The 27,625-nt window shown below is 47.8% G+C and overlaps 1 protein-coding gene across 2 annotated transcripts; it reads left to right on the forward strand.

Moving 5' to 3' along the window:
- Positions 1-27,625, forward strand: MTMR4 (myotubularin related protein 4). Of its 2 annotated transcripts, XM_011979197.1 has the most exons (19): positions 1-89; positions 1,287-1,325; positions 4,948-5,037; positions 5,382-5,498; positions 6,393-6,475; positions 9,063-9,223; positions 9,340-9,436; positions 9,630-9,743; positions 10,574-10,770; positions 11,022-11,150; positions 12,301-12,412; positions 12,911-13,106; positions 13,399-13,584; positions 13,667-13,837; positions 13,989-14,143; positions 21,177-22,575; positions 24,245-24,355; positions 24,598-24,686; positions 25,350-27,625. In XM_011979197.1, the coding sequence occupies exons 2-19, from the start codon at positions 1,323-1,325 to the stop codon at positions 25,525-25,527; spliced, it is 3,588 nt and encodes a 1,195-aa protein (XP_011834587.1). In that variant the 5' UTR covers positions 1-89; positions 1,287-1,322; the 3' UTR covers positions 25,528-27,625. The 2 variants fall into 2 exon arrangements, with proteins under 2 accessions (XP_011834587.1, XP_011834586.1); XM_011979196.1 differs by lacking the exons at positions 1-89; positions 1,287-1,325 and adding an exon at positions 3,279-3,533 and having other exon boundaries at positions 25,350-27,621.

Consider the following 27,625-nt stretch of genomic DNA (forward strand, 5'->3'; position numbering starts at 1 on the left):
GGTGGGGTCGGGACTGCGCGGCCTCAGCAGCTGCGGGAGACGGAAGTGGCAAGAGCGCGGCCTCAGAGGGTCGGGCGGACACCGCCTGGGTGAGTCACCGTGCCCCCTGCACTGCGAGCCTGGGAACCGCAACGACCGCGTCCTGCCCGGCCCCGCCCTGGTCCCCACCGGCTTTCCTGAGTCCCGCCTTCTGTCATTTGGGGCTCCGCCTCCCAGTCTTTAGGCTCCGCCCCTAGAACCTGGGCACCTGGGCTCCCCTGCCAACCTGGCCCGCCCTCCGGGACCAGATCCCCTAGGTCTGAAAACCCTGGGCCTCCCAGGCCTGATCCTTGTCCCTCCTTCCCTCCCTTCGTTCCCTGGGGCTGCTGCCAGTGGGCGGTGAGGCAGCACCTCTGGCTTGTCTCTTGCGGGTTTCCCCATGAGGGAGAATGGCCTAGGGAAGAGGATACTGTGAACAGGGAGGTGGGCAGGACCACAGATGGAGGCTTTTATCCCCGCAGCCTCCCGTAGGGCTCTGCTGCACTGCCCGAGGATAGCAGGCATGAAGGAAAGTGTCAGTGAAACCTGGGCCTGGCTCGCTAAGTGAGCCTAGGAGGCCCCATCCTGAAATCCCTGTTACTTGGGCTCATTGGACAGCTGCTGACTCCAAGGCCTGGATTGGCCTGATTCTGTCCCTGTTGTGTGGCCTCCTCTCCATAACCTCCACCCCACTTGGTGTCAAATATACTCAGCAGGACCTGTGCAGCCCTGCTGCCCTCTGATCACAGGTTGTGGTCCCCTCCCTCTTGTCCCACTCTGGACTCTGCCCCCAGTAAACAGGTCAGGTGGGTACTACTCCCAGACTCAGAAACTGGCAAAACATTCCTGTGGACTCATGCTCCTTCCGCTACTGCCACTTCACCCAAAGATTCAGGGCCCAAAATGAGCCCCAGTTGGGCAGCCTGTGTCTCTTCAGAGTTGGCAGTTCTGCTCCCCCACAAAGAAGTGTTCTCCCTCTGCGTCTGGGAATCAGGACTCCTGAATTCTGCCGAATAATCTTGGATGACACTCATTCCTGCTCCAGAACTTCGTGGCTGACTTCATGCCCTGCAGGATCACTTGTTGCTTTCTCCCCATGTAGCTCCCATTGCCTCTCTCTGGCATGGTGACTTACGGAGAGACTGGAGTCTCTGCGAGGGAGAAGAATAAGAGTTGTAGAGAAGGTCAGGGGTAGATGTGTGGTATTTGTTGATTCTATGGTAGTGTTAATGGGGCCCTTTACTTTTATGTTTCCTGTCTCCTTACAGTGAGAAGCAGGCAGCCAGGACCCTTGCCACGGTAGAATGGTGAGTACCCTGTCTTTCCTCAGGCCATTGTGTTTTCTGTAATCCTTGTGTCTTTCTCTGTGAAGCTGCCCCACCTCTCCTAGACCTTGAGCTCCAGGCTACCCTGTTCAGCTCCTAAACAGGTTCATCTGCCCTGGAGATAAATTAGGGTTTCTTTAGATTACACAACATCAGCCAGAATACAACACTAGGACTGGAAGCTTCTAGAAATCACTTTCTGCATGTGCTATGCCCCATACTTTCCTCATACTCCCTACCCACCACTGGCTCTATTAACCCTTCATAACAGCCCTCTTCTTGCTTTTCTTGGGTGCCCGGTAGAATCTCTGTGTTCTGGTCTGAAAAGCCAGGCCTTCTTTATCTCAAGATCCTTGGACTTCTGGTGGGTCCTTTGAATACTGTGGATGCTATATCAGGAGTGACTCCACCAAAACTGTGGGGCTTCTCCAGTTCCAGGGTGCTGCTGTTAAGCCACTACAGATGACAGCTGACTGAATATCTAGCAGGATAGCATCTTCCAGGGTGCCCAGAATATCACCAGAGGTGGTTTACAATGATCCTATTAATTTTGCATTAACTGTAACGGCCCTTCTCTCACCCCAAGTCCAGGGAAGCCCTTAACTCCTGAGAGCTAGGAGGAGGCAGTGAGATGGGAAAGGCCTAGAGAGCTGCAGGCCCTGGCCCAGACCAGGCCCTTAACCTGGTGGTATCTCTTCAGTTTCTTTTAGGTGTCCCTTGTGCTTAGGGGCAGGTTAAAGAATTCAGTAGATGAGAGGATTTTCTCCTTCCCTCCCTTCCTTCCATAGACATGTGGATTTGGTGTGTGCACTATTGGTTCAGTCTCTTCTCAGAAAGCCTGCTGGGTTTGGCCCCCACCGACAGATAGCTCCTCTTTTTCTCTTCTGGGCTACCCTGAAAAGAGCATGGGCTTCAGAGTCAGCTTCATCTAATTTCAAATCCTAGCACCACCACTTAGGTAAATTACATACTTTCTCTCTAAGCTTGAGTCTCACCAGTAAGACAAGATAAGGTTTACTTCTTGGGGGTTGAAAGGTTTTAGTGAGATAATGTTAGAAACTTGCGAGTTCATTGTAGGTGCTTAATAAAATGTCAGGTTTTCTTTTATTACTCCCTTCTCCCCCAAACAAGACAAAAGCCCTGGTGTCTGAAAGTTACCAGGTGCAGGAAGTTTGGGGTTCCAGTCAGCTCCCTCTGTGACTCTTGGTGACATTTTGAGCCCCTTATTCCTGCTCCCCTTGGCCCTCTACCCAACTCTCTACTCCGCTGCTCCTGGGTTTCAAGTTTCATTTTTTTGTATACCTTCTGTGGTCCGTACTTCTAGCTCTTCTCTTTCCTAGACTGAGAAATCCCTTCTCCTCCAAGGACTTTATTACGCAGAGATCAGAATGTGAAACAAGGGAGAGATGGAGCTGAAGGACTAGGGTTGGGTAGGGGTGTTGGATAAAAAGCTCATTTCCCTTTCCAGGAGCGTGGAATGACTAACCTGGCACCATTCTAAGGGGAAAGAAGGGTTTAACGAAGTCACAGGATTGAAGGACCCTGATGGGCAGGGGCATGGTGGGTAGTGGTTTTGGAGGGAAAGGAGGAAGCAAATGGGTAGCGGGCAGGTGAGCTCCACCTTGGGATCCAGAGCAGGCGTCTGGGGAGCTTAGGAGGGGAGGGCGTGGGGATGGTTTTGTAAGAGGGCACGGGGTGGCTCACCTGGGAAGAAGGGAAATGAGAAGATGTGGGCGGTCCCGTAACCCATGTTCCTGAAAGCTCCTAAAGGTCCCTGGAGTAGGGTACGCCCTCCTACGAGGCCCAGGGTCAGCGGGGAGGGAGGAGGCTGGACTTGTGGGCGGGGCCCACGGAGCCGCCCCGCCCCTGCCTCCGCCTTCCCGCCGCGGTCCCGGGCTCTCCTCGCGCCTGGCTCCCCTCCCTTCTGCGCTCGTGCGGGAGGGCGGAGCTGGGCCCGCTCCATTGTGGAGAGTAGGGGAGAGGCGCGCGGGAGCCGCACGGAGGCCCCGCCACCAGCGCCCTACCCTCTTGGCCGCCGCGGCTGCACCTGGCGAGCCCCGCAGCCGGGATGCGGCCGGCGCTCGGGGCTGGCGGGCAGCGCAGCGGCTCCGGGGACATGTACGCTCGCCCAGACCGCCCGCGACCATGAGCCTGACCGCCCGCGTCTCCTGCTCCATGCTTAGCTGCTTCGTAAGTGCCCACCCTGCCTTTGGGGGCCTAGGAGGCACCCGCAGCCCCGCCCTGGGTCAGTCTTCGATTTCAGCCCATCCCCCTTCCGAGGCCCCCGGCCCGGCTCCGAACGTTTGGGGCGGGGAAGGTGGGTTAACCCGTTTATTTCTTGGACTTGCTTCTATCTTTGGGTGCCGGAGATGGTCGAAGGCCAGGAATGGAAATTCTGTGGTCCATCCTGGCCCCGCAGCCGCTGCCCTTGACTGCAGATCTCTAGGCCCCGCCCTGCAGGGGTACATCTCTTTACCTCCGCCTCTCCATCTTGGTCCCACCCGCTGAATCCTTGCTTGGAGATGTGGGATGTGGCCAGTAGGCTGAATGGGATGTTAGGGAGCTGGTCGGGGAGCACAGGATGTCTGTGAGCTGGCTCGGGGCTCCAGTCCCTTCCCTCTTCCACCACTCCATCCCTCACCTGACATGCCAGCCTTTTCTCCTTGACTGTCCCCCAGACAGCCTCTCTTTTCCATCTTCCCTGTCTCTGCAGGGTTCCGTACCTCTGCATCATTCCCGGTCCTCCCCTCCTCCCGCTCTGGCTGATGCTCCTTCCCAGCTTCCCCCATCTGTCCTCTCAGCTGTCCCCCCCACCTTCCCCGTGGGTGTCTGCCAGGCCTCCTCTCTCTCTCTCCTGGCTGTCCTTGGGTCTCCTGGCTCCTCCCAGGCGCGTGGATCCCCTCAGGTCCCCTCCCTGGTGGTTGGGAGGGGAGTTCCTTCTGCTTGCTGTGGGTATTCCTCAGGAATTCCCCTCTGATTAGCAGGCAGGGCAGGTTACTTGGCAGGTAATGGGGACTTGTCAGCAGTGTGGGTCTAACAAGAAGATAAGCCCAGCTCCCAAACACGTCTTCCTTTTGAAAGCATCGGTGAAGGCCCTCTAGAGGCGTGGGACTGAATCCCCCCACCCACTCCTCTTTGTCTCCTTCACCCACCAGATAGAAGCTTCAGTGGCTGTAGGCGCCTGATTTCCCTCCTCTCTAAAACTAGCTGCCACACCTGGCTCCTTTTCCTCAGGACAGCACTTTCCCATCCCCACTCCTGCCTTACCCTTACACGAGTCTAAGGAAAATAGTCTTTCTTTTCCTTAGTTTTCTCTCCTCCATTTTTGAAATGTTGGTTCTGTAGGACAGTCTCTCTTTGAAGAGTACAGATTCCCAATTCCTCCTGGGGCCTCACTCTTTCCTTACGCATAATAGGCTGATACTCTCTCCATTTCACCCTTCCCTGTGTCCAGCCAAGTCAGATCTCTTTTCCCTTCTCTGGTGACCAGAACCTTTAGAGGTGTGTTTGTGGTTATCTGTGGATTTCTTGGTGGGGAGGTAAGCAGAATGAGCCTGATGGGCTAAGTGGAGCTTGGTGACTTAGGACTGTGGCCTTCCTACAGGGTGAGGAGGGGCCCCCCAGCCTGGAGTACATCCAAGCCAAGGATCTGTTCCCCCCCAAGGAACTAGTGAAGGAGGAGGAGAATCTTCAGGTAAGGAGGATTTGGGGGCCAGGGTAGATGCAGCTCCCTGCCTAGTTAAAAAACACCCTCCCTTCTCCCAAAAATCCTCAAGGGGATCTGGTACCAGAGCTCTGGCTTCCTGTTCCCTGGTCTCTGGAGGAGGAGGGTTTGTCTGTGTATCCTGGAGCCTTTGACCCCGGGGAAGGAAAGGGAGCTTTCCTGTACAGCTGTTGCCTGGTGCTGTTACTGTGGAGAGAACTCTCCTCTCCGGCCTTGGTCCGCCTTTTCCAGAGGCGATCCCACAGATCAGGGGCTGTAGAGGAAGATAAGGTGGTCACTCACTTTGGACTGAAGGTTTCTCTGCCCCTTGACAGGTCCCCTTCACAGTGCTGCAGGGTGAGGGAGTAGAGTTCCTGGGCCGGGCAGCCGATGCCCTCATTGCCATCTCCAACTACCGGCTGCATATCAAATTCAAGGACTCTGTCATCAACGTGAGTTTCTGTATTGTTCTTCTACCCCTAAGCTAGAATCCCTATGAGGTTCTAGCCTGGTGGAACAAGGTGGGATTGTTCCAAAGCTCTCCTTGATCATGTCGTTAAAAAAGTTGGAGGCCGGGCGCAGTGGTTCACGCCTGTAATCCCAGCACTTTGGGAGGCCAAGGTGGGCAGTTCACTTGAGGTCAGAAGTTTGAGACCAGCCTGGCCAACATGGTGAAACTCTATTTCTACTAACAATACAAAAATTAGCCGGACTTGGTGGTACACACCTGTAATCCCACCTACCCGGGAGGCTGAGGTGCGGGAATCTCTTGAACCGGGAGGTGAAGGTTGCAGTGAACCGAAATTGTGCCACTGCTATCCAGCTTGAGTGACAGAGTGAGACTACATCTCAAAAAAAAAAAAAAACTTGGGGATCCCTTCTCTTTCTCTCTGACCTCATGTTTTCCTGCCTCATTTTCCTAGCTATAGCTCTGTTTCTGGCTCGTTCTCCTTTCTCTTCTTCTCTCTTTCCATTATTCTATTACTGGCCCTTCTAAGGAGCACAGTGGCATTGTTGGAAGAACACAGGCTTTGGAGTCAGACAAACCTGGGCTCTTTTCCTGTGTTGCCACTGACCAGCTGGGTGACCTTGGTCAAGTCACCTAACTGAGGCTTGATTTTTCTCCTCAATAATATGGGCTGAAAACACCTGCCGTGCAGGGTTATTGGGATTGTTAATTGGGATCACATATGCAGAGGACTCCGTACAGTTACCAGGTGCTTAACAGACCCTCAGTAAATGTTGGTTTCCTTCCTGCTATTGATACATCAGTGCCTAGGCTAGGGTGAGGGTAAGGAGTGATACCCAGTGGGGAGTCTGAGCTTCAGTTTGCCCTTCCTCTAAAGGTCCCCCTCCGGATGATTGACAGTGTGGAGAGCCGTGATATGTTCCAGTTGCACATTTCCTGCAAGGACTCCAAAGTGGTGAGGTGAGAACAACGGGGCCTCACTCAGGTCCCCTGGCCCTCGTTTTGTCCAGATCTCTGTGCTGCAGGGTTTCTCTGGTGCGAGAGAGGAAAGATCCTGCCTCACTTTCCCCAGTTGGAAGAAAAGGTGAAGACCATGTTCTGGGTTGGGAGGTCAGTGTACTGACCCATAGTATCTTGACCTGAAAAAATGGGGGTAATGCTTGGTTCATGGAGTCATCGTAAGGATTAAGTGAGATAATGTGTATGTGTATGAAAGCACCGAGGACAGTATCTGGCACAGAGCATTCCCATTATTGTTGGTTTATTTATTTATTCGTTTGATATACATGTATTGAGTACCCTACTCAATGCCAGACTGTTTTAAGCCCTGGGGATATAGCAGGGAACAAATAGACAAAATTTTCCCTTCTCAGAGAGCTTACATCCCAACGAAGAGATACCAACCGTAAGTAATAAGTAAAATTTGTGAAATGATAGTAAATGTAAAGGAAAAAAAATAAAGCAGTGAAAGGGAATATGGAGTGCTATGAGGGTGAAGATTGTAAAACAATTAGGCTGGGCACGGTGGTTCACGCCTGTAATCCCAGCACTTCGGGTGACCAAGGTGGAAAGATCGCTTCAGCTTAGGAGTTCAAGATCAGCCTGGGCAACATAGTGAGACCCTGTCTCTACTAAAAATAGAAAAAATTAGCCAGGTGTGGTGATGCGTGGGAAGATTGCTTCAGCTTAGGAGTTCAAGATCAGCTTGGGCAACATGGCGAGACCCCATCTCTACTGAAAATATAAAAAATTAGCCAGGTGTGGTGATGTGTGCCTGAAGTCCCAGCTACTCAAGAGGCTGAGATGGGAGGACCTCTTGAGCCTGAGAAGTTGAGGCTGCAGTGAACTGTGATGACAGTACTGCACTCTGGCCTGGGTGACAGAGTGAGACCCTGTCTCAAAAAAACAAAACGAAAGTGATCAGAGAAGCTGCACCAAAAAGGTGGCAGTTGAGTCAAGACTTGAAGAAAGTGGCCATGTGGGTATTTGGGGGAAGAATGTGCCGGAGAGAGAGAGTGGCAAGTGCAAAGGCCCTGAGGTGGGTGTGTGCCTGCATATTGGAAGACTGGCAGGGAGGCTGGTGTGGTTGGAGTAGAGTGCCTGTGGGTGAGAGTAGTGGGTTACAAGATCTGAGAACAAAGCGGGGTGTCAGACATTTTGTCATGAAGACTGGCTTTTACTTTGAGGGAACTGAAAAACCACTGGAGGATTTTGAGCAAAGGCGTGATGTGATCTGATTAATGTTTCACAGAATCACGCTGGCTGCTCTATTGAGACTAGATGAAAGAATGGGGGCAAGAGCAAAAGCAAAAACTGGGAGGCTAGTTAGGAAGCTATTGCAGTTGCCCAGATGAGAGATCATGGCGGCCTGTCTGAGGTGGTAGCAGCCAAAGCAGTGAGAAGCAGTCAGGTTCTGGGTGTATTTTGAAGGTGGAGATGACAAGATTTGCTGACAGATTTGAAATGAAAGAAAGAGGAATCTGGGATGACTCCAAGGTTTATTAAAAGGATACCCACTTTAGAGCCTACCATGTGCTCAGGTCTGTGGGGCATTCAGAGGAACATTCACATTGCTCTTTCCCTCAAGGAGGCTAAACTCTAGCTGCTGGAAGACCTAACATGTGGCAATGCTATGGGAAAATGTGGTGCTTAGTACTCCAAGCAGGCCAGGCACAGTGGCACATACCTGTAATCCCAGTACTTTGGGAGGCTGAGGCAGGAGGATCGCTTGAGCCCAGGAGTTCAAGAATCAGTCTGGGCAACATAGAGAGACCCTGTCCCTACGAAGAATTTAAAAAGTTATTGCACAATTATGGTCTCAACTACTCAGGGGACTGAGTTGGGAGGATTGCCTGAGCTCAGGAGGTCAAGGCTGCAGGGAGCTGTGATTGCGCCACTACACTCCAGCCTGGGCGACAGAGCAAGAGCAAGACCCTCTCTCAAAAAAAAAAAAAAAAAAAGGTGTGTATATATATATATATATATATATATTCCAAGCACATTAAGAATCAAGAGAGGAAGGAGTTTCTGGAATAGAGTAGGCTGGGAAGTCTTCAAGGAAGAGGTGAGACCGAAACTATCTTCAAAGCATCAGTAGGATGTGGCTAGGCAGAGAGGAGACATTATCAAGCAGAAGATAAACCAAGGAGATGGGAAGGATGTGAGCAGGACTTCCAGCCTGAAGCAGAAGGTTTGAGTTAGGGAGTCATGGGAGATAACACTGGTCCATTAGGGTAGGGACAAGGAGTGCAGACTTTCAGGGCCATGTGGTAGCATTTAGATTTGACACAAGAAACAGTAGGGCCCCATTCGAGAGGATAAGTATGCCTCAAACACAGGAGTTCCTGGGAAGAGAATTATCACGAGAGACAACTTCTGTTGGGTGTTGGTCAGTGTCCCTCATTCCCCCACCCCGGGTCCCCACTACTTTACCTCTTGCTTTGCAGCCTCTCTTCACAGCCTTCCTGTGGCTGTGTTTTTGACCCTGATAGCTCCATGGCACAACTGCACTTTGCCTCACCCAGGCCTGTGGCTTCTTGCCTGGCAGGTGTCACTTCTCCACTTTCAAGCAGTGCCAAGAGTGGCTCTCACGGCTAAGCCGAGCCACAGCAAGACCTGCCAAGCCTGAGGACCTCTTTGCCTTTGCCTACCATGCCTGGTGCCTGGGGCTGACTGAGGAGGACCAGCACACTCACCTATGTCAGCCAGGTGAGGCCAGTCTATTTTCTTTGGGAGGCTGCTTCTTACCCCTTGGTTCTCATCCCTCCTCCACTCCTGCACATCGGTGCTCTGGGAAGCTAACCATCATGGGGGCTCTGTTGCAGGTGAGCACATACGTTGTCGGCAGGAGGCGGAGCTTGCAAGGATGGGCTTTGACCTGCAGAACGTCTGGAGAGTCTCACACATCAACAGCAACTACAAGTGAGAGGGTTGGGGACCAAAACTCCTTCCACACCAAACGGCTTCCGTGTTTGGATAAAGCGTGGTGGGCACAGCTTCTGAGTCTGTGAGGGAGGAAGGCTTCTGGTTTCTCTTCCCACAAGGCCATCCCCAGGGATCCTGTCGTCACATGTTTTAGACCCAGTGCGGTGACCCCCACCTGGTCTCTTTTCAGATTGTGCCCCAGTTACCCCCAGAAGCTGCTGGTTCCTGTGTGGATCACTGACAAAGAGCTGGAGAATGTGGCTTCCTTCCGCTCCTGGAAGCGGATCCCCGTGGTTGTGTATAGGTGAGGCAGTGGGGCCGGGAAGTAGGGAGGCCATTTCTTACGCAACAAGGAAAGAGTCAGTATTGGAGGTTTTGGGTAACCTGGTTGACTGGGAATTGACACTATGGGGAAGTATAAAATAATTTTAAAACAAAAACTATCTTAGTTTTTTCTCCTAAGAATAAGGCTGTTAGGGAGTTTATTCATTCCTCCCCTTTTTTTAGAGAGAGAGAGAGAGAGAGAAAGAGTGTGTATGTGTGTATGTGTGTGTGTGTAAACATTGGTACACGAGTTGGCAAACTGGCCTGCAGACAAAATCTGGCTCATAGTCTATTATATAAAACGGCTTGTAAGCTGTGAATGGTTTTTACATTTTTAAAGGGCTATTTTTTAAAAAACAAAGAAGAAATACATGACAGAAACTGGTTGTGACCCACAAAGCCAAAAATTTGTTGTCTGACTTTTTACTGAAAATGTTTGCTGATCTCTGCACTAGAATATTGTAGCTAAAATAGAGTGAGACAGGAAGTAACCCTGAAGTTTGGAATTGTTCCTGTTCTTGGCTCAGCCAGGCCTTGTTCTCCTGCTGGGTGTCTGTACCTGGAGCAGTTGCTGTGCATATTTGATGAGTCAAGGTCACTTTGGGCGTACAGAGCCCATTTGAGAAAATATGTGTGATGGTGCTTTGTAAACTGTGAAGCCTGCTAGAGATGCTGGGGCTTTTGGTTGCTGTTATGGCCTGGATGAGTGGGTAGCCCCTGCTGGCTCTAGAGACTTTGGTCTGACCCCCTGAGGTAGGCCTCTGGAGGCTTCGAATGCCAAGGGCATTACGGTTTCTTCTGTTTTGTCAGACACTTGCGCAATGGGGCTGCCATTGCCCGCTGCAGCCAGCCAGAGATCAGCTGGTGGGGCTGGCGCAATGCTGATGATGAGTATCTGGTCACGTCCATCGCTAAAGCTTGTGCCCTGGACCCGGGGACAAGGGCCACTGGGGGCTCCCTCAGCACCGGGAATAATGATACCAGCGAGGCGTGTGATGCAGACTTTGGTAAGGTGTGGATGATGCTAACCCCCCAGGGAGCAGGCCCCCTCCTAGACTTGATTGGCTCCCAGGGAGTCCTCAGTGAGAGTCTGGGAAGATGATTGCACACGGGGTGCTGGGGTCCCTGCCTTGTCAGAAGCTGTGGAGTGTGAGGGGTCTGTAGTTGCATGTTCTGCCTTCTGAGAGGGAGTGCCAGAGGGCCAGCAGAAGGCTGGGTGGCTGGCTGACTCAGGGGCTCCTTGCTGCTATGTGTTTAGATTCCTCTCTGACTGCATGCTCTGGAGTGGAGAGCACAGCAGCCCCCCAGAAGCTGCTGATCCTGGATGCGCGATCCTACACAGCAGCAGTGGCCAACCGGGCCAAGGGTGGAGGCTGTGAATGCGAAGGTATTGCTCTTATCCTGGTGTCTGTAACCAGCCTGTGCTGTGGGTGGCTTTGGTGAGGAGGGGGTTGGGGGCCGTTTGTATAGTGGAAGGAACCCAAACAAACCTGGCTTGGAATCATAACTTTGCTACCTACTAGCTATGGCTATGACTATGACTATGCTGAAGTTGCTTAATCTGTCCAAGCTTTATTTTCAGTTTTACAAGAAGGGGGTGTTACAAACTTTGCAAAATTGTTGGGATGGTTAGAAGTTGCCTATGTAGGCTGTGCCCAGTGGCTCACACCTGTAATCCTAGCACTTTGGGAGGCAGAGGCAGGCGGATGACTTGAGCTCAGGAGTTCGAGACCAGCCTGGGCAACATGGTGAAACCCCGCCTCTATCAAAAATACAAACCATTAGCTGGGCATGGTGGTGCACTCCTGTGGTCCCATCCCAGCCACTCAGGTGACTGAGGCATGAGAATCGCTTGAAGAGGCAGAGGGTGCAGTGAGCTGATATCATGCCACTGTACTGTAGCCTGAGTGACCATGAGACCCTGTCTCAAAAAAGAAAAGTTGTATATATAAAAGTATTGCTGCAGAGCAGCTACTATTTATTGAGAATTTAGCATATATTGTCTTTCTAAGTACTACTATCATCTGTCATTACTGTTACTATTATTAGTATATGGCACCTGAGTCTCCAGAGATACAAGTGTGATTCAGATTTCAAAACTGTATTTAGTTCCCATACTGGAGTGCTCTGCCTGGCCAGGGAAGCTTTGCCCACCAGGGACCACTCTTGTCCTGGATGCCTGTTTCCAGGACGTGCTTTTTTTTTTTTTTTTTGAGACGGAGTCTCACTCTGTCACCCAGGCTGGAGTGTAGTGGCGCGATCTCGGCTCACTGTAACCTCCGTCTCCCAGGTTCAAGCAATTCTCCTGCCTCAGCCTCCCAAGTAGCTGGGATTACAGGTGTCCACCACTATGCCCAGCTCATTTTTGTATTTTTAGTAGAGACAGGGTTTCACTGTGTTAGTCAGGCTGTTCTCGAACTCCTGACCTCAGGTGATCCACCTGCTTTGGCCTCCCAAAGTGTTGGGATTACAGGCGTGAGCCACCGCACCCAGCCAAGGACGTGCTTTTACGTCCCACTCTCCTGTCATGTCTACAGAGTACTATCCCAACTGTGAGGTCGTGTTCATGGGAATGGCCAACATCCATGCCATCCGGAACAGCTTTCAGTACCTCCGGGCTGTGTGTAGCCAGATGCCGGATCCTAGCAAGTAGGTGTTCCCTGCTCGGATTCCTTCCAGTCTCATTCCTTACCCAGTACCTCTTATTCTTGGAAGATTAGATGGGGAGATGAGAAGTTCGGAGAGCAGGAGACCTGAGGGCCTGGGTGGAGTTGGGTGCCATGGGCTAGTTCCAAGAACCCTTCCACTTCTCAGCCAACACTTTGGCGTGGTCACAGGACATTGAATTCCTTTAGTTTGGATCAGTTGTTCTACTCAAAGAACACAGAGAACTGGGGAGAGAAAATGGCTGAGTGCGCATGTGATGCTTCCCAGTTCCTCTTTTGAGCCTCATAAGCTCTTATCTGCTGCAGGTCCTGTCTTCCCGACCTTCCTGCTAGATACCTCTTGTCCAAAAGGCCCTGGGTTGTACCTCTTTGTTTCAGTTCTCACTGGGGACTTTGTTGGGTAGGGCTGGCTGTGGATGGAGGAGAGACTGTTGTGGCCTCAGCTCCCTTTGTGACCGACTTGATTTCTGCTCTTGTGTAGCTGGTTGTCGGCATTGGAGAGTACCAAATGGCTGCAGCACTTGTCGGTAATGCTAAAAGCAGCTGTGCTGGTGGCAAATACAGTAGACCGGGAAGGCCGGCCTGTGCTGGTACACTGCTCCGATGGCTGGGACCGCACACCGCAGATCGTAGCCCTGGCCAAAATATTACTGGACCCATATTACAGGACGTTGGAGGTATTGAGAGGAATTGGGTGGGAAGACCAGAGGGAATGTGGGAGGAGGGAAGGTGTTGAGCCCTCTGGATCTGTCCTAGGAATCTTTCAGTAGAGGACATTGGTGGCTCTTTTTTTTTTCCTTTTTTTTCAACTCCCAAAGCTTTGGAAAATGGGTGGCTTTTAGTCCTCTTCTAGGTCCAGTCCTAGTTTTCTTTGAAGCTGCCAGCTCCCTGCTTTGGGCAGTTCCCGGGAGAGCAGCACATCAGCGTTTCCAGAGAGGCCCTATGTTTGAATAGTTTCTTTTTTTGCAGGGCTTCCAAGTGTTAGTGGAGTCTGACTGGCTGGATTTTGGGCACAAGTTTGGAGATCGCTGTGGCCACCAAGAGAATGTGGAGGACCAAAACGAACAATGCCCTGTGTTCCTCCAGTGGCTTGATTCTGTTCATCAGTTGCTTAAGCAGTTCCCCTGCCTGTTTGAATTTAATGAAGCATTCCTGGTAAGTCCTAAACCCTGTGACAAGAGGGATGGGGGGAATGACAGCCCGAGGCCCCCAGGTGCAAGCTCTTTCTGCCTTCTAGGTAAAACTGGTGCAACACACATACTCCTGCCTCTATGGCACCTTCCTGGCCAACAACCCCTGTGAGCGAGAGAAGCGCAACATCTACAAGCGGACCTGCTCTGTGTGGGCGCTCCTTCGAGCTGGCAATAAAAACTTTCATAACTTCCTCTACACACCCAGCTCAGACATGGTGAGTCTCAGCCCTTTTCCTATAGGTGCTATTTAGAAACCTATAGGGAGAAGGAGCTGAATCAGTAGGGAAAATGTAGAGTCAAGGGCTTAGGGAAAGAAAAGGGACCAGAGACTCTTAACAAAGCACTAGTATTGGGCTGCTTCCCTAGGTCCTGCATCCTGTTTGTCATGTCCGGGCCCTGCACCTCTGGACGGCTGTTTATCTGCCAGCATCATCTCCATGCACACTTGGGGAGGAAAACATGGATCTTTACCTTTCCCCAGTGGCCCAGAGCCAGGAGTTCTCTGGCCGCTCTCTGGACAGGTAAGAAAAGCCCTTCTTCCTTTCTCCTCTCTCCACTAGGAAAGCAATAACTGTTTCCCATCTCATCTAAATGTTCTCTATCTTTCTTTCTTTTTTTTTGAGACGGAATCTAGCTTTGTCGCCCAGGCTGGAGTGCAGTGGTGCAATCTCAACTCACTGCAACCTCCATTTCCCGGGTTCAAACGATTCTCCTGCCTCAGCCTTCCGAGTAGCTGGGATTACAGGCGCCGACCACCACACCCAGCGAATTTTTGTATTTTCAATAGAGGCGGGGTTTCACCATGTTGGCCAGGCTGGTCTCGAACTCCTGACCTCAGATGATCCACCTGCCCCGGCCTCCCAAAGTGCTGGGATTATAGGTGTGAGCCACCGTGCCCGGCCTCTTTCTGAGGTATTTAAAAGCAACTTCTTGAGTCATTTGCAGGAAAAGCTTGGCCAAGACTTGTAGCCAGCCTGGAGTGCACTCTGTGTATTTTCAAGGTCCTCTGAAGATAAGGTTGGCTACTTTTTTTCCTGAAGGAGCTGCTATCACCCTGTATGATATACCCAAGCAGGGGAGAGAACAAAACAGAAAGGACTGTTTTAGGAAGGTTTGTGAGAATGGTCTTGATTTTTGTTCACTGGTACAGGGCACGGAGAGCTTGCTATATTAGTAGCAACCTTTGTTGTGTCCAGCATTAGCTTCTAGAAACATCTGACTCTCAGGGAAATGGGTTCCCAGCAGGGGGATGGCCTTATATTACTCCGTCAGAAAAAGGCTAGAATTTAAAAGGGAGACATAAAATTAGTTATCTTCTGGCTGAATGTTTTGGGGGGAAGTGAGATGGTGTTGGTTAAATTATGAGAGTAGTACCTGTTTCTTGTTTTTAAAAAAATAGTCAGTATAAAAGTAGAAAATCCCTTAGGATCCTTGTCCCCACAGGTGTCCACTATTAACATTTGTTATGTGTCTTTCCAGATGTTTATCTCTACATAGGTAAATCCACACTCATGCTCTCATATGGAAACATTTTTATAAATAAAATCAGAATATTTTTACATACCCTTTTTACTTTTTTGCATATTCTGCAACTTGTTTTTCCCACTTTGTATTAGATTGTCTTCTCATAACAGCACATCTAAATTTCTTTTCTTGTTTTTATTGGCTTCAGAGTAGTCCACAATTTATATAACCAGATTCCTATTCATCATTTAGGTAATTTCCATTTTTTTTTTAATCATTACAGGGAGTGCTTTTGTGAACATCCTTGTATGTGTAACTTTTTAAAAAATTGTAAAATACAGGCTGGGCATGGTGACTCACGCCTGTAATCCCAGCATTTTGGGAGGTCGAGGCAGGCAGATCACTTGAGGTCAGGAGTTCAAGGCCAGCCTGGCCAACATGGTGAAACCCTGTCTCTACTAAAAATACAAAAATTAGCCGGGCATGGTGGCAGGCACCTGTAATCCCAGCTACTTGGGAGGCTGAGGCATGAAAGTCGCTTGAATCTGAGGGGCGGAGATTGCGGTGAGCCAAGATTGCACCACTGCACTCCAACCTGGACAACAGAGCGAGACTGTGTCTCAAAAAAAAAAAAAAAATTGTGAAATACACATGCTATTTACCATCCACACCATTTTTAAGTACATAGTTTAGTAGGGTTACTTTGTAGTTTTGTTTTGTTTTGTTTTGTTTTTTTAAAGACAGAGTTGCGCTCTGTTGCCCAGGCTGGACTTCAGTAGCACAATCTCAGCTCATTGCAACCTCTACCTCCTAGGTTCAAGTGATTCCCCTGCCCCAGCCTCCCGAGTAGCTGGGATTACAGGCATGCGCCACCATGCCCGGCTAATTTTTGTATTTGTAGTAGAGACGGGGTTTTACTATGTTGGTCATACTGGTCTCAAACTCCTGACCTCAAGTTACCCACCCACCTCGGCCTCCCAAAGTGTTGAGATTACATGTGTGAGCTCCTGCGCCTGGCCAGTAGGGTTACTTTGTATGCATATTTTTGCATTTGTGCTAGTATTTTTGCCAGATAAATGAAAATACTATGCTCAAAGGATATATATCTCTCTCTCAAATTTTGATATTTGCTTATTGGCTGAGAGCTTTTTTTTTTTTTTAAGAGACAGGGTCTTGTTCTGTCACTCACGTTGGAGTACAGTGGCACAATTATAGCTTACTGTAACCTCAAACTCCTGAGCTCAAGTAATCCTTATGTTTCAGCCTCCCAGGTAGCTAATTAGCTCATTAGGCACGTGCCAATTTTTATTTTTTGTAGAGACAGGGTCTGTTGCCCATGTTAGTCTTAAACTCCTGGCCTTGAGTGATCTTCCTGCCTTGGCCTCCCAAAACACTGGAATTACAGGTGTGAGCTACCATGCCCATCCTGGCTAAAAGTTTTTAAAATATGACATATGTTATTGATTGAGTATTATAAAGGAAAACAAAAAACCCAGCATCCCAAATTACTGGTTTGAGGGTCTTTTGAACTAAGTCATTGTGAGGGGACCATGATAGGTTTCAGGAATTCAGTGATTTTTTTTCCTTCCCCAAACTATGCAGAATTTGGCTATAGGTTCATAGGTTTACTTTTCCTGGGAGAGGGGTCATAACTTTTAATCAAATTTTGAATAAGCTCTGTGACTCATTTAATAATCATTTCATTAACTTAGTATCTGACTTATCAATTCAACAAATGTTTCTTTAATACCTACAAGTTGCCTATTACTGTACTAGGTTTTGTGGGCTTCACCAAATAAATAGAAGATATTGGTTCTACTTTCAAGATAATTTTAAGCTCTAAGGTAAGACACAGAGCAACTAGAGAACAATTCCTTTTTTGTGTGTGTGTGTGATGGAGTCTCACTCTGTCACCAGGCTGCAGTGCAGTTACGCAATCTTGGCTCACTGCAACCTCCACCTCCTGGGTTCAAGTGATTCTCCTGCCTTAGCCTCCAGGGTAGCTGGGACTGCAGGCATCCGCCACCACACCCTCATTTTTCGTATTTTTAGTAGAGACAGGGTTTCACCATGTTGGCCAGGATGGTCTCAATCTCTTGACCTCATGATCTACCCGCCTCGGCCTCTCAAAGTGCTGGGATTACAGGTGTGAGCCACTGCACCCGGCCAACTAGAGAACAATTCTAAGCCAGCATCTAAGCAGATAAGAATGTGTGTAGTTTAGGCTGGGCGCAGTGGCTTATGCCTGTAATCCCAGTACTTTGGGAGGCCAAGGTGCACAGGTTGCTTGAGCCCAGGAGTTTGAGACCAGCCTGGACAACGTGGCAAAACTCCACCTCTACAAAAAATACAAAAATTAGCCAGGCATGGTGGCGTGCGCCGTGATCCCAGCTACTTGGCGGGCTGAGGCAGGAGGATGGTTTGCGCCCAGGAGGTCGAGGCTGCAGTGAGCTGTGATTGTGCTATGGCACTCCAGCCTGGGTGATAGAGCGAGACCTTATCTCAAAAAAAAAAAAAAAAGTGTGTAGTTCAAAGCTTTAGAGAAATGATGTGTGTTTTAAAAGGGTCATTTGGTGGCTGTTTTACTCAGGAAATTTTCATGAAGGACCAGACAAGAACTGTGGGTCTGTTTGTGTTCTCTGTATCTGGCTTAGAATCTGGCACATAAGTAAATTTAAATAAATTTACTCAAAAATTTACTTAAAACTGGACAAACGGCTGGGTGTGGTAGCTCATGCTTGTAATCTCAGCACTTTGGGAGGCCAAGGCGGGCGGATCACAAGGTCAGGAGATCAAGACCATCCTGGCTAACATGGTGAAACCACATCTCTATTAAAAAAAAAAAAAAAAAAAACTGGACAAATGAATGAAATAAAGGTAGTTGTGAGCTTAGTAACAAGGTTAGTGGAGAGGGGTCCAAAGGAAGTAGATACATGAGAGGTAGGGTTTTTTTTTGAAATGGAGTCTTGCTCCATTGCCCAGGCTGGAGTGCGGTCACATGATCTTCTCAGCTCACTGCAACCTCCGCCCACCGTGTTCAACTGATTCTCCTGCCTCAGCCTCCTGAGTAGCTGGGATTACTAATTTTGTATTAGTAATAGTAGCTGGGCTAATTTTTATATTTTTAATACGGGATTTCACCATGTTGGTCAAGGTGATCTCGAACTCCTGACCTCAAGTGATCTGCTCACCTTGGCCTCCCAAAGTGCTGGGATTATAGGAGTGAGCCACTACGCCTGGGTGAGAGGTAGTTTTTTTTTTAAAAAAGAACTTCTGTGGCTGGCAGGGGTTGAGAAGGGGCTATTTTAAGGAATAGAAAGAAATATAAGACAGGTCATTGAGGGCATTGAAGGCTTTAAACATTACAGTAAAGAGTTTATTTTGATTCAGTTGTCAATAGGAAGTCACTATAGGAAGTCACTGTGATCTTCTGACAGTGGGATCCTTGGAGACCTAATCAGTGAGTACAGGGTAGCTGGAGGCACAGAGACCAGCCAGCACTGCTGTAGTAGTTTAGGTATGAGGGGAAGAGTCCCTGGCAAAGAGGAAGGATTAAATTTAGAAGCACTATAGAGAACCATTGGCAGGCTACAGAATTGATTGAAAGTTGAAGAGTAGAAGTGAAAAGTACTTTGGGTCCCAAGTATCTGAGCTTAGAAAGTAGGAGAATATTAGTACCGCTAATAGACATTGAAAAGTCGAGAAGACAAGCCAGTTTGGGGAGAAAGCGGAGATACAGGGAAATTGGGATTGAAATATTAGTTGACAGCAAAGAAGGAGGTGTGTTGTAGGCAGCTCAAGATGGAGAGTGGATTTGGAGAAATAACTGGTATAAAGATTTTAAAGGGAATGGTCTCTGTAACAACTGACCTGACTTACCTTTGATTCTACCTTTCCCTAGATCAAAAATGTCCTACTGTCTTTTTTCTTATCCTTCCATTAAAGTCATAAACACATTCTTCTATACCCATCTCAAATCCTACCCTCTCTGTGTAGCCTTCCTTGACCACCTAGCTGGATGAGCTCTCTCTCCTTGTTCTAAACTCAGGTATTATTATCTCTGTCAACATTGCTGATTAACCTTTGGTACACATAGAATGAGTTGTGGAGGATGGCAGTTATTTGAATTGGGACGAAGAACACATCGGAGTTAATTATAGGCTTCTATTTGTTGTTGTTGTTTGAGACAGTCTTGCTGTGTCACCCAGGCTGGAATGTAGTGGTGCGATCTCGGCTCACTGCAACCTCTGCCTCTTGCCTCCCAGGCTCAAGCGATTCTCATGTCTCAGCCTCCCAAGTAGGAGCTGGGTTTACAGGTGTGCACCACGACGCCCAGCTAGTTTTTTTTTTTTAGTAGAGATGGGATTTCACCATGTTGGCCAGGCTGGTCTTGAACTCCTGGCCTCAAGAGATCTGCCTGCCTTGACCTCCCAAAGTGTTGAGATTACGGGAGTGAGCCACTGTGCCCGGCATATTCTTTACTTCTTTTGTATGCTTGAAAGTTTCCATAATAAAATGAAAAGAAAGAAGTCAGCTGTGGCACTTAAAAGAATACAGATCACTGGGCCTCACTCTTGGCCGTTCTTATGCATTAGGTCTTGGGTGGACCCTGGTTGTCTGGATGTCTAAGAAGATCCACCAAGATGCCTGATGTATATCACACATTCAATTGGCACCTAGCAGTGGAAAGTTGATGTGGTATTTTGAGCTCATTCATTCATTTCTCAAGTCATTTGCCCCTGGTAGTGTGCTAGGTGCTGGGGATTCAAATAAGACAGAGTCCTGCCATCAGCACACTTCAGCAGAGGGAGTTAAACAAGTAAACAATGATGTGCAATAATGTGTTTAGGAAGTACTGAGCAATGTGCTTTGATGTGGATTCTTTTGTTTAATCTTCATAATAGCTTTAAGAGCTAGGTACTTTAACCTTTATTCCATAGATGAGGGATCTGAGGCTTAGAGAAGTTAAAGTCACACAGCAAAGATGTTGTTAAATTGGGATTTGAGCCCTGCCTATGGGACTCCAGGAACTCTAATTATAACGACTGTTTTTGCCTTCCTGGAATTTCATACCATTAAAAAAAAATCAAAATTGGTCATAAAAGTTATATCAAATATGTATAAAACATTTATTTTAAGGTTCAAAAATCAATTACTTAAAATAAGCTGCGTTGTAACTCTGCCTTTGGGGGATTTTTCCGCATGGGCTGAACTGACTGAGCCATCTAAAAATAGGAGGCCAGTGAAGTCTCTACTGTTTCTCTGGTGAATTTCCCTCAAGTTTTCATTGCTCTAAGGACTTTGAACTGCATTAATAATCAGGATGGCCATTCTTGAAAATGTCCCTTAACCCGTCTGGTATATATGAATGCCTCTAGAACTCTGAGTGCTATATACCAGGGGAAGTTTCCATGGGGCCTTGGGAATCAGAGGAGCACACCGCTGCTAAGTGGTTATAAAGAGCAGTGCTGAGGGAGTTGTGTTGTCTTAATAAAGTTTGTGGTTATTATGTTTGTGGTTGGTTGCCTATATTTTGAATTCTCGTAGCATCTCTACAAGGTATGATTTATTATCATCATTGTATAAAGGGAGAGACCAAGTATCTGGGAAGTTAATTTACTTATTTGTAGTCATATAGCTAATTAGTGTCAGAGCCAATATGTTCTAGCTCCAAAACCCATCTTCTTTCTGTTTTATTGTGATGGAGGCAGTGAGATATTGGGTTTGAGTCTCGGGTGTAGTCCTGGCTGGAACAGTAGATTCAGAAGGCATTGGCATAGAAGGCAGCTGAAACCATTGTAGTGGTTGAGATTGCCCAGGGAGACTGGTAGGTTGAGTGCTGACAAAAGCTGAGGATAGATTTTTGGGTTCCGGAGGACAGGGTCCATGTCTTACACTTTTTTTACAGAGTAAACTTTCAGTGAACATTGGTTATTTGTGATCTTAAGGGTCATTATTGTTAAACTTAAGTGTTCTTAAGTGTCATTTTTTCTAAACTCTGGCTTTGATATTGCTCCACTGATTCAGCTCCATATATTGTATTGCAAGTGCCCATCTCCTGACCCGGAGGTGTTATATTTGTCATTCCAGATTACCTAAAACCAGATCCATGGATGATCTTCTTTCTGCCTGTGACACAAGCAGCCCCCTGACTCGTACATCCAGTGACCCTAACCTGAATAACCACTGTCAGGAGGTCAGGGTAGGCCTGGAGCCCTGGCACAGCAATCCTGAGGGATCAGAGACAACCTTTGTGGACTCTGGGGTAGGAGGTCCTCAGCAGACTGTGGGAGAAGTGGGTCTTCCTCCTCCTCTGCCCAGCAGCCAGAAAGACTACTTGAGCAATAAACCTTTCAAGAGTCACAAAAACTGTTCTCCAAGTTACAAATTGCTTAATACCACAGTGCCTCGGGAAATGAAGAGCAACACCTCTGATCCTGAGATCAAAGTCCTGGAAGAGACTAAGGGACCAGCTCCCAACCCTTCTGCCCAGAATGAGGTGGGTAGGACTTTAGATGGCACAGGGGAGCCACCTGAACATTGTCCTGAAACAGAAGCTGTCAGTGCACTCTCCAAGGTCATTTCTAACAAGTGTGATGGAGTTTGTAATTTTCCTGAGTCTTCCCAGGACTCTCCTACAGGTGCGCCCCAACAGGCCCAGCCAGACTCCATGCTAGGTGTGCCCTACAAATGTGTTCTCGATCACAGCCTCAGCACCCTTTGCAACCCACCAAGTGCTGCCTGCCAAACTCCTCTAGGCCCAAGGGCTGACTTCCTCAACCAAGATCCCTCAGGGTCTGTGGCAAGTATCTTCCACCAGGAGCAACCGAGTTCTGTGCCAGATCTGACTCATGGGGAGGAAGACATTGGTAAAAGAGGAAATAATAGGAATGGGCAGTTATTGGAAAATCCTCGCTTTGGGAAAATGCCATTGGAATTGGTCCGGAAGCCAATTTCTCAGAGCCAGATTAGTGAGTTCTCTTTTCTAGGGTCCAACTGGGACAGCTTCCAAGGGATGGTGACTTCATTCCCAAGTGGGGAGGCCACCCCTCGGCGGCTGCTTTCCTATGGCTGTTGTAGCAAGAGGCCAAACAGTAAGCAGATGCGGGCCATGGGGCCCTGCTTTGGGGGCCAGTGGGCTCAGAGAGAAGGTATGAAGTCACCTGTCTGTTCTAGTCATTCCAATGGACATTGTACTGGCCCAGGAGGAAAGAACCGGATGTGGTTGTCCAGTCACCCAAAGCAAGTCTCTAGCACAAAGCCTGTTCCACTGACCTGTCCTTCTCCAGTGCCTCCTCTCTATTTGGATGATGATGGACTCCCCTTTCCCACGGATGTGATCCAGCATAGGTTACGGCAAATCGAAGCAGGGTACAAGCAAGAGGTAGAGCAGCTACGTCGACAGGTGCGTGAGCTTCAGATGAGGCTGGATATCCGTCACTGCTGTGCCCCTCCAGCAGAGCCTCCCATGGACTATGAGGATGATTTTGTAAGTAGTCACCAACTGCCATACACCCATTATTTAGTCTGTTCATCCAGCCTTCCCTCCATTCAGCATTTATTCGTTGGGTACTTGCTGTGTGCCACTGAGTTAGGTGCCTGGACTATAGGATGAAAAACAAGTAAGCAATTAGAATGATGTTTTTAAGTGCTATGATTGAGGAGGCATCGGGTGTTAGAGGGCTGGAATGGAGTGAAATGTCAAGGAAGGCTTTCTTGAGAAGGTAATGCTTGAGCTGAGTGCTGAAGAATGTGTGATATTTAGCTAGGTAGACAGTGAAAAGGAAACACCATTTGCAGAAGCATCGTGGCAATAGGTACTCCAATGATATGGCTTAAAAGGATGGGACATGCGAGTGTATATGTGTACATGCATGCATACACACTTACACTGGGGCTGTAAGAGACAGATAGGGTGGTGGGAGCTGACATTGGAGAAGTAGGTGGAGATTAGAAGGGTCAGCTTGAGTGCCCTTCTTGTTTGGATTTTACCCTTAAGGCAATAAAATTTTAGGCCAGTGCATAATATGATCAGAGTTGTACTTTAAGAAAATGACTCTTGTACTCTTGCAACAGTGTACAATTTTAATGAGTCAGTTGAGACCCAGATTGGGAGGCTGGTAAGGTCATTTTGGAATAATCCAGGTGAGAGATGAAGACTATGTAGGCTGTGCAGTGTTGGGCAGCCTCAGGTTCTGGCACCATAGTCCTTGGGGAGCTTCTAGGAGCCAGCTTCCTCCCCATGGTATCTTGCCATTTTCAGACACTTTCCTTTCTTCTGTTAAGGTGCTCCCCACTTGCCTGCTTCTCACTTCTCTGGTGCTTTAAACAGTAATCAACAAACCTTTTTTTTTTGTAAAGGGCCAAATAATAACTATTTTAGGTTTTGTGGGCCATACAGTCTATGTTGCAACTACTCAGCTCTGCTGTTGTGCAAAAGCAGCCATAGGCCAGGCACAGTGGGTCATGCCTGTAGTCTTAGGACTTTGTGAGGCTGAGGTGGGTGGATCGCTTGAGCCAAGGAGTTTGAGACCAGCCTAGGCAACATGGTAAAACCCCATCTCTACAGGAATTACAAAAAAATTAGCTGGACATGGTGGCGGATGCTTGTGGTCCCAACTACTTGGGAGGCTGAGGTCAGAGGATCTCTTGAACCCAGGATGTTGAGGCTACAGTGAGCCGTGATCATGCCGCTGCATTCCAGCCTGGGCAAAAGAGCGAGACCTTGTCTCAAAAACAAAACAAAAAGCAGCCATAGACAGTATGTAAATGAATGAATGCAGCTGTGTTCCAACAAAACCTGATTTACAAAAACAGGCAGTGGGCTAGTTTGGCCTGTGGGCCGTAGCTTGCCAACCCCTGGTTTAGAACGTAACAAGAGAGTGTTTCTATGTTGTAATGTAGCATATTGGTAAGAGTATAAGTCTGAAGCCACAATACTAGGTTCAAATCCCAGTTTTACCACATATCAGCTCTTAACTTTCTCTGTGGCTTCATTTTCTTATTTGTAAAATGGGGATATTAGTAGTATACGTTGTAAGACTGTCATGAGAAATAAGTTCATGTATGTAATGCACTTAGCACAGTGTCTGACACATGGTAAACACCAAGCGTTAATGATGATGAAGATAATGTTGTTGTCTTTGCCTTTTCATCAGACATGTTTGAAGGAGTCAGATGGCAGCGATACTGAGGATTTTGGCTCTGATCACAGTGAAGACTGCCTTTCAGAAGCAAGCTGGGAACCTGTTGATAAGAAAGAGACTGAGGTATGTTTAGGCACATATGTGGTGGGTACTTATGTGAGCCAGTGAGTCGTCATACTTCCCAGAGATGAATAACATGCTGTAGACTGAGCTGTCTCCCAGTGGAGTGTCAACCTGGTAGGCAAGTGGTAGCCAGTTATGAAGATAAGCCTTGTCACTTTCTCCTGGGATGCTTTCCTTGTTGCAGTGTTGCTCTTCCAGTCTGTCAGCAAGGACCAGGAATTTTTCCTTGTGCCTTCTATTAGGTGACTCGCTGGGTTCCAGACCATATGGCATCACACTGCTATAACTGTGACTGTGAATTCTGGTTGGCCAAACGAAGACACCATTGCAGGTAAGATGTTTTGTATGATTTAGTATGACTTAAAAAACAGTGCAGGCTGGGCGCAGTGGCTCACGCCTGTAATCCCAGCACTTTGGGAGGCTGAGGCAGGCGGATCACAAGGTCAGGAGATCAAGACCATCCTGGCCAACATGGTGAAACCTGTCTCCACTAAAAATATAAAAATTAGCTGGGTGTGGTGGCGTGTGCCTGTAATCCCAGCTACTCTGGAGGCTGAGGCAGGAGAACAACTTGAACCAGGGAGTTGGAGATTGCAGTGAGCTGAGATCACACCACTGCACTCCATCCTGGCAACAGAGCAAGACTCTGTCTCAAAAACAAAAACAAAAACAAAAACAGTGCAATACATATGTATAGAACTAAATGGAATCCGTTTGGAAGTGGATACCTCTTTATAGAAACTATTTTTGTTTGTCCCCAACTTTTCATTTAGTATCACTCATTCTCAGTATATTGGCATTTCTTAATATTAATTAATTTTTTTTTATTAGTGATGAGGTCTTGCTATGTTGCTCAGGCAAGTCTCAAACTCCTGGCCTCAAGCAATTCTACTGCTTCAGCCTAGCAAAGTGCAGGGATTACTGGTGTGAGTCACCCTGCCTGGCTAGTATATTGGCATTTCTGATGAACTCTTCCCTCTTCGTGCTTTGGCAGAAATTGTGGGAATGTATTTTGTGCTGGATGCTGCCACCTGAAGCTGCCCATTCCTGATCAGCAACTCTATGACCCAGTTCTCGTCTGTAACTCCTGTTACGAACACATTCAAGTCTCTCGTGCCAGGGAACTCATGAGCCAACAGCTGAAGAAACCCATTGCTACAGCTTCCAGCTGAATGCCGGGGAGACAACCTGTCCAACTTTAGCAGGTTTGAAGGGAGGATCTGCTTCAGTTGTAGTTTGGAAGGTTCGTTGGTGTGGCTCATGAAATCACAGAGCTCAGAGATACCATCTTGAGAAATCCTCCTTGGTATCATGAAACTGGAGCAGAGGAATTGCAATTTGGCAGGAGGTCCTCTACTGGTGAGACCCTCACCTTGGGGTAATGGTCCTAACCCAGACCCAGGGTCTGGAAGCTTAATGTTGAGTTGGTGACTCCAGCCTCTTTCTCCTGGAGGTCACAAGATGATGATTGCATAGATGTTACCTGGTGCAAAGTGCCCCAAACAGCAATAGAATGGCATACGTATAACCAAACTCCAAGTGATAACCAGACCCGTCTCTCCTCCACCTTGACAAAAGCAGATTATAGTATACAAGATAGGAATTCCTGTCCTATTTGAGATGAACTATATCCTGTACCTCTGTGCTCTGTGTCTGTGCATGAAGGCTCAGTCTTTAGAGGCACTCCCTCTAGTTGCATTAGTACTGTCTTTCTGTGGAGTTTGGTTTGAAGACTGGTTCAGCAAGTGGAGGTTTCAATGTATTTTTCAGTTGGCTCATCAGCCAGCGTTGGTGAATATTCAGTTTAGGGGGACAGTTCTAGGGAGCGAGCCATTTTTGGGAGCAGAGGAAAACTCTGCTGATTGAGTTATTTTGAGCTGTGAAGTCAGTCGTCTCTGTTACACAGTGGCAGCTCTTGAGTTACGCACTGTGAAGAATGAGAAGGGAAAAGTAAAAATTATCCTTGTGAAACATCTGCTGATTGTGCCCTACCCTTTGCGCCTGACTTTTCCTAGTTGTCCTGGTGCTAACACAGGAGCTACACCTTGATCCTCTCCTGGCATGAAAATAAAACAAAGGTTTTCGTTGTTGTTCCATTGCCCGTTTCCCCCATGTTGTCTTTCCCTTGGCTGCTGCCTCCTCTGGGTCACATTGCTTCTTATCCTGAACACTTGACACCTTGAGGGTAGAATTTAGCGTTTGGTTTTTACCTCCTAGCATATGCTGTTTGGTATGTGAGGGTTTCAGTACAAATGCTGCTGTCTATTTCTGTGCACTTAACAATGGAACCCAAACAGAAGAGAATAAAGCCTTGATACCAAAATCAGGAGAGAACATGTGTCCATTTGGACCAAACGTTGTTGGTTTTTTAAAACTTTTATTTTGTTGTTTTTTTTTTTTTTCATCTTAATATGTACCAGTGGCACTTAACCAAAAGATACAGTGATATAGCCATGTACTGTGGGTGGGACAGATACAGTCTCCTTGGCCTATAATGAAACCACTAGGACTTTATACATTTTCCTTAATTTGTTGACATATAAATGGTAAATTACATTTAGGCTTATCCTGTTTTAAAATGATGGTAGTCATCTTTCTCACTGCTACTTTCATGTTGCTTTCTAGAAAACAGCATTTCATTCCAAAATAACTAGGATCTGCATTTAGAACAAGAATCATTATTTCCCTGACCTTTTCAGTCCTACAGAGAAGCATCTGTGGTTCTTTTGTACTTGCCATAGATGTAACCTAAAAAGTTTTGGCGTATTTAGGTCAGCCTAGCGGAACTTTTTTTTCATTTAAATGGAGCTGAATAATGGATATTTTGTGTCTGCAAAATTCCTGAGATCATTGAAAAAGTAACAAGCTATTCCTTGTTTCTGATACATAAAATTATTTTAAGCATTTTATCAATCATTAAAATTTACTGCCAGTTGTGAGTGGCTTTTTAATTAACTTGACTTTCATTGCACTTCACTCTGCCTGTTTTCAAGGGGAGTAAGATTGGTAACATTTGGGGAGACTGTATCTGTCTACTTAGTGTGGCTGTTTTGAGGGACTGTCCCATCAGTGAACAAACTGCATGGCCTTGGAGAGAGACTCTGGGCTCTTGGCTCAGATGTGTTCATTAAATACTCCTTTCAGAGCTGTTGTGGGTGTAAGTGACATGATGTGGCCAAAAATCCAAACTGTGCAGTTGCGTTGTGACAAAAATGCAATGTGCTGTAAAAATTCAATACAATTTAAATAAAATCTCTATATTAGTGCTGC

This window comes from Mandrillus leucophaeus, unplaced genomic scaffold (genome assembly GCF_000951045.1).
Source record: "Mandrillus leucophaeus isolate KB7577 unplaced genomic scaffold, Mleu.le_1.0 Scaffold20, whole genome shotgun sequence".
Taxonomy (NCBI): domain Eukaryota; kingdom Metazoa; phylum Chordata; class Mammalia; order Primates; family Cercopithecidae; genus Mandrillus; species Mandrillus leucophaeus.

Coding starts and splice junctions, on each gene's coding strand:
- MTMR4 (XM_011979196.1), top strand. CDS start 3,489: ATGAGCCTGACCGCCCGCGTCTCCTGCTCCATGCTTAGCTGCTTC. Junction 9,744..10,573: donor ATCCCCGTGGTTGTGTATAG/GTGAGGCAGTGG, acceptor CTGTTTTGTCAG/ACACTTGCGCAATGGGGCTG. Junction 14,144..21,176: donor TCTGGCCGCTCTCTGGACAG/GTAAGAAAAGCC, acceptor TTGTCATTCCAG/ATTACCTAAAACCAGATCCA.